Source organism: Cheilinus undulatus, linkage group 7 (genome assembly GCF_018320785.1).
Source record: "Cheilinus undulatus linkage group 7, ASM1832078v1, whole genome shotgun sequence".
In the NCBI taxonomy this organism is placed as follows: domain Eukaryota; kingdom Metazoa; phylum Chordata; class Actinopteri; order Labriformes; family Labridae; genus Cheilinus; species Cheilinus undulatus.
Genome location: NC_054871.1, coordinates 44,652,724 through 44,659,532, shown reverse-complemented (window position 1 = coordinate 44,659,532; position 6,809 = coordinate 44,652,724). Strand labels below are relative to the sequence as shown.

The window sequence follows — 6,809 nt, the reverse complement described above, 5'->3', positions numbered from 1 at the left end:
GGGACATATTTTGCCCTTTTAAGAAAAGTCTGTATCGGTCTCAGGGGTCCCTAAAACGTGCCTGTGAAGTCTGCTGCTCAGAACAAGCTGTTTCTGTGTCTGCAGCTTTGTATGTTACCTCTGCAGTCTAACTCCGCCCATGACTCCGCCCCTCTCAGGAAATGGATGTGGCTTAATGGATGTGGCTCTCCTGAGATTCCTCTCAGCTGATCCTAGTGGAGAGGAGCGGAAAGGATGATGGGTACACAATGAAAACTGTAGTTCCCTTTGCTCCAGACCAGGAGTGCCCAAACTTTGGGAAAAAAAAAAAAAAACATGGTCAAACTTTGGCTTGGGGGCCAAATGCGCCCCTTGGCCTATTTTTAATTGGCCCACAGCAAATTGTATAACAGAAGTGAAAAATGGCCCACAGTTGAACATGAAGCTCATGCTTGACTATTTGCCTGTTTTCTTAATGAATGACGTGCATAATTTTTTGTGACCTTGGGGGCTCACCCGGGACGGCAACACAAAACTGCACTCGTCTGTCAAAAAGAAAACACAGAAAAAAATGTGTTGTGTGACGACAGTATGGATTTATTTGAATTAGTGTATATTTTAGCTTGAGCACTAGGCAGTGGTGCTGTGCTAATTCTGTAAACAAACATTTTGACAGGACAATTTATTTATGTGCTTTTTTCAGGACTTAAAATGAGACGATACTGTAAATTCTCTGGTACATGGAGCGTCATTCTCATTCTGCAGATCCAGTGATAGCACAGGGCCAACCAGGGCTCAGCTGAAATTTAATAGGCCTTCTTAAAATCCTTGAAATGACTCGCTATTAGCCATTTAAGCACATCTTAATCTAAATTAGACTGGATTTTCTGACTTCAATATCATAAGATGAGGTATATGAAAGTGGCCCCACCATCCTTAAAAAAAAAAAAGCGATATTAGAGAGTTTTTTTCGAAATTCACGTGTTTCCAGTACCAGTTTTTTATTGCAGTATTTAGAATTTTAAGGGTAATGGAAATGTAGCTATGTTGTGTTCTGTTTTTCAGAGCTAAAGACAGCTAGCATCACAAAGAGTGCTTCTGTTGTAGCTATGATTGACAATCCTTGACCCGTTGGCCCATAAAGTCAGCCAACACTGGACCAGATTGTTGTTGTCTCGTCTGATATGGTGCCATCATGGAAGAGAAAAATAAAGCATGTATTCTAAGTTGGCCTTTAGCAGACTTTTAAAAAATTCCTGTGAGGAACACTCAGTTTGTGGACAAAGTGGTGCATGTTATCTCTCTGCTGTTTTGGTCCTGTATAATGGCATATGTGCATACAGTGTCAGATCATAGAAGTTTATCATTTAGTCTCAGAGTTTAAGGCCTCTCTGCAGACAACTGAAGTCCAGTGGCAAAGCCTGGTATCTGTATGTATAGTTAAGAAGACCCTTATGCTGTGAAATGTGTGTGTTTCAAGTAACTATGCTTTTACTTGGAACTATTTTTGTTGGAACAGAACGTTCATTTGGTGTTGAGTAATTCTTGGCAATATGTAGAATGCATGTATTCATGAATTGCATCAGCTGACACACACACATCATGTGCAATAAACTCAATAAGCGCTTAGGTGGAGGATAAGTCCGTGTCTGTGTGCAAAAGCATGTGTGTAAAATTGTACAAATCAGCACCAGCACATATGCTGTGAGTTTGTTCACAGCCAGGCGATGAGCATACAACACAGCCCCTGTACTTAAGCGCATTCTTACTCATAACGAGGTTACAGATAAGCGCTTCGGTTACACTACAAGCTGTGTGAATGTGTGGCAACGAGAGACACCTGGGGAGTCCAGACACAGACTAACGTGTCTTCCATTTCCTCTGTGTGTGATATCATAAATGAGAGCATCTGATGCTCTTTGGCACATCTCTGTGTGGTTTTGAATGCCTTTTGAATACACAAAGCTCAAATTTGTGTGCTTATTGTTCAGGCTGGGTTTATGTTATGGATATAACAAATGCCTCAGAGGAAGTTTGCTTAAAAAGCAACTCTAATCTTTGCTTTTTGAACTGCGTAGCAAGGGATGCATGCAATTAGCCAACCAAATGAGTAAAGCCAGGTCCTTCAGTCAGCAACACCAGATTTGCAAGTTGATAACAGTAATTATTTTATTCAAATGTTTAACTGTAACAACTCACCCCAGTCAAATGCTCTGCCTAAACTGTAACAAACCAACCCACCACTAGTGGGCACTATAACTGTGGTTAACAGCTCCTGCCTTTCTGCCATAATGCTCTTTAATCCAAAAGTAGAGAATGTAGAACTGATAGTAGTGATTTCTCATAGCAGCAGCATGGTTCAGCGCTATTATGATCCAGAAATGGGGATAAAGTCGTGAATAGACTGTGGCAGGTTACACTCACAAAGAACCAAAGTAATGAGGGGACTATTACCAGCATGGAGGAGTAAAGCAGGGTGGGAATTTCATCACACTGAAGTTGTTCTGGCTTCAGTCTGATCGTGCATCGTTTGTCGTGTACAGGAGGATGGGAATACTGACTGACTATGGCCCAACCAGCTGCTCTGGACTAGTTGGAAGGATTTTTGGCATGTTTGATATTTTTGTTGTACAACGTAGATCCCTGAGCAGGATCCTCAAATCCTCAACTTTGAGGCATTTTACCTTTGTAAATTGTCAGACAAAGTCCTACATCACCATGAAGACTGAGAGGGAGAGAAAGGAGATCTGGGGGGGTTTGAGTTTTAAGAATTCAAAATGATGAGTTTAAAGGTGCAAAATCGTTATTAGTTCTAAAGGTCAAAACACAAAATTAAAAGTCAAATAATGCAAATAGAAATAGAAAGTACAAATCTTGAGGTTAAAAGGTTAGAGTAAGAGATGAAAATAAATACAAAATTGTGAGTTTTACTGGTCAAAATATGAGATAAAATACAAAGTAATCAGTTTAAAAGGTCAAAATATTAAATAGAATACAAAATCATCAGTTTTTTTAGGTCAACATATGAAATGAAATACAAAACCATGATTTTGTAAGGACAGAATATGAGATAGAATATAAAATCATGTGTTTAAATGGTCAAAATATGACAATAAGTACAAAATCCTAAGTTTAAACAGTCAAAATAGATCAATAAATACAAAATCATGAGTTTAAACAGTCAAAATAGATCAATATATCCAAAATCATGAGTTTAAACAGTCAAAATAGGTCAATAAATACAAAATCATGAGTTTAAACAGTCAAAATAGATCAATAAATACAAAATCATGAGTGTAAACAGTCAAAATAGATCAATAAATACGAAATCGTGAGTTTTGAAGATCAAACTATGATATTCAAGTCAAAATAATCAGTTTTAAAGAGCAAAATATGTGATGAAATTTGAAATAAAGAGTTCTAAAAGTCAAAATATGGGTTAAAATTTCAACCTGTGAATGTAAATGGTCAAAATATGAAATAAAATACAGAATCATCAGTCTAAAAAGTCGAAATATGAGTGATAATTTCAAAATTTGAATTTACAAGGCCACAATATGATAGAAAGTTAAAATCATAATTGTGAGATGAAAAATTGAAAATATGAAGCATAAACAAAAATTAATTTCTTTTCCCACATGCCTGACCTTTTACCTAATTAGTTCTATCTTTACTTTTTAAGTTTTTGACTTAATTAGGACATTTTAAAATACCATTTTTGAGGAAATCTGCAGACTTCACACTGGTGGGCCAGTTATAATAAAAATATGATTTTTTCTGGCTAGGCCTGATATAACTGTACCAGGGGCCAGATTTGGGCCCTAGGCCTTGAGTTTGACACCCCTGTTCAAACAAATCTGTTATTTATTAACAAACTCACTGCCAGACAGTGAGCCCAGAGCTTGATGAACTTTAACGGTCAGTGAGTCAGGGGTAGCTGCCTGCTTCTGCGTGATAAACCCGCCTTAAGGTTCCGGCAAATCTCATACATAATAGTTTGTTTTAGATTTTTGCGAGTAATCCTGCAAATTAAAAATAGAAGTTGCATAAAGTGTTAGCTGTTTTTGGAGACGCTCTTTGAACTCTAATAATTACTCATCATGTTGAAATGTTTATGAATGCTATGGAGCTGGAAAGAAATGACATTCCAGATATGTGTGGTGCTCGTCATCTCTGCCCTCAGGCTACGAGTGTAACACGTTCAAACCTACCCCATAACTGTTGGTGATCTATATATACAGCACCACATTTCATGACAATTCCTCCTATAGCTTTTAGTGTTGCCCTGAGCTAAGCTTTGGAGAAGTTCTGCTGAAACTTTTCCTCCTCTGTGGGAGGATTCTAACAATATTGATTAAGCAACCCATGAAAGCTGAACATGAATGTTGTGTGTCCTGTTGGCTCATAATGGACATGACTGGAAAAAGGAAAGAGCACTATTAATTCCTATTTATTTCCACAGTAAAGAGTGAGTTTCTGTTTTGCAGTGCCATTGGGAGACAGCTTCTCATAAAGTCTGGGCTCACTGCTCACACAAAACAGCCACAGATCAATCTCTTCTTAGTGAGAAGGGTCATTACTGCCTGATTGATAAGCCATTATTTGTGCTTTCATGTTGTTGCCATTAACAAGTTAGTGCTGATCTCATGTGACCATAGAGCACTCTACTGACATATTTATCGATGGTTACCGACCCATTAGTTTGTTTGTCAGTTTGCAAAGAGTCCCCACGAGAGGATGGATGAATGAATCAAGGCTTTTTGGAGGGAAATTCTGATTCGCAGTGTGCTAAAAATCCCCATATTGTTTCCTCTTTCTCCACAGACACATCATGACCGAGCTGATTGAAACAGAGAGGCTGTATGTGGAGGAACTGCAAAGTATTATGGAGGTACGGTAAAGTTTGATTTGTGGCTCATCTACAGCCTGTTTCCACAACAGTTATTAATCACTGTTATTATAAACTGAACTTTAATTTTCACCCATATGTGTTTAGTAATTTTACCTGTGTAAAAGTGATTCATATAACCAGACCTAACCAGACCTAGGTCTGAGAGGCCCCGGGATGTTAGACTCAGACGTTAGAGGGGGGCTCTGTCTGCTTGAGGTTGTCACTGTTAGATTAACTCATACTGACTAAAATCATCATAAAAGTACTTGTGAAAAGTTCATGCAAAGGCCTCTAGGTAAGTAAACCTTTGTGTGGGGGTATGTTGTTAGATATACCCCCCATGCTTCTTGACATTAAATCTTAAACCATCAAAAAGCCTGTTTTTTTCCCTTTTGAATGGTGCCACATTTGCGAGGAACATGTATTTGAGGGATGAGCAGCAGAGCTGAGTATGTAGGTTGCACCCATTAAAAATGTGCCAAATCTTCTCTGCCGATACCAAACATCTAATTCTGTCATTGACTACTGTTGGTGTTGTTTGGTAGGTTGGATGATTGAAGTCTGAAGAAACAAGACAAACAGGGAATCAAACAATTTATTCATTTAACAAACAGGAGCCTCAGTAGAGTGTGAAAGAACTATACACAGCCACAACAGCCTGGCACCTCCTGGTCACACACTGCTGTGGGATGGCATCCCATTCTTCAACCAGCATGTTTTTGTGTTGGTCACTCTGGCATGAACAGCACGCCCAAGCTGATCCCAAAAGTGTTCAGTGAAGTTGAGGTCAGGACTGCTGGCAGGCTGTTCCTTCCTCTTCAAAAATCCTGGAGGTAGTCTCTGATAAACCTCACTCTGTGGGGGTGAGCGTTGTCATCTTTGAGGACAGAGTTCAGTCCTACACTGTGGAGATACGGGATTGCCACTGGTTGCCGAATCTCACTTGATATCTCTCTGCATTTAGATAAGCTCAAATTACAAGTCTCGTTTTTCCAGTGAAGGTGATTTTATCACCCAACACCATCACACTGCTTCTGCCTAAAGATGACACTCTATTGGTGCATCAGTCAGCATAGTGTTCTCCGCGTCTTCGCCACATGTTGACCCTATGATCCAACTGCCAAAGGCAGAGTCTTGACACATCGCTGAACATAACATTTCCCCACATGTTCAAGTTCAAGTTCACTAGCCCAAAGAGGCTTGACGGTGAAGGGCAGTCATGGCAGCCCCATGAATCCAGAGACTGGGAGGCTGTCTGTTCTGGATTGTCAGAGCAGAGAGCGGTCAGCCATATCATCCTGCAAACCTTGACTGAGGATCGGTAGAAGACAGCCTGGGTGAGGAAACTGTCTTTTGGGATGTTAAACAAGAATCAGTAGCAACAGCAAAATAAGCTTTATGGCATTGGCAGAGAAGATTTGGAATATTTTTCATGGCTTCAACCTGCATACTCAGCTCTGCTGATGGGGTCGGTGCAGATGGCCAGCCGGATGGATCCACACCCCATGTACAGGGGGCAGCCCGGGTTCAAGTCTGGCCTGTGGCTACTTTCCCTACTCTCTCATCCCTGATTCCTGCTATATTCACTGTCCTCCTCTAGGATTAGAAGCAAAGTACAGCTTTGACAAAAGGATATGCCCTTCATGCAGCTTTTCTCTATGCAGAAACCCCCTCTTGCCCCCCATCAGGAGTTCTCCGCTGCTGCATGACATCATCTGCAAAAAGCCAACTATTAAAAAATAAATGAAAAAGAAAACAGAAAACCCTCTCTGTTTACCTTATAGTATTATGTTTTGTGCAGGGTTTCAGGTAGGCCTACGTTTTTTTTTGTGGTTTTCCAAAGACTGAGATACATTATCCAACCCCCCCCCCCCCAAAAAAAAACATCAAAACATTGATACATGACAGCAGAAAAGACGTTTTCTTTTCAGCATAGCTG

At 39.9% G+C, this 6,809-nt stretch overlaps 1 protein-coding gene across 5 annotated transcripts in view; it reads left to right on the top strand.

Annotated features, from left to right (window-relative positions):
• Nucleotides 1–6,809, top strand: part of mcf2l2 (MCF.2 cell line derived transforming sequence-like 2) — a 203,842-nt gene that overhangs the window by 113,041 nt on the left and 83,992 nt on the right. For all 5 annotated transcript variants that reach the window (XM_041792057.1, XM_041792053.1, XM_041792054.1 and 2 more), the window contains exon 16: nucleotides 4,804–4,870. In XM_041792057.1, the coding sequence (XP_041647991.1) occupies nucleotides 4,804–4,870 (67 nt within the window). The remainder of the gene's footprint in view (nucleotides 1–4,803; nucleotides 4,871–6,809) is intronic.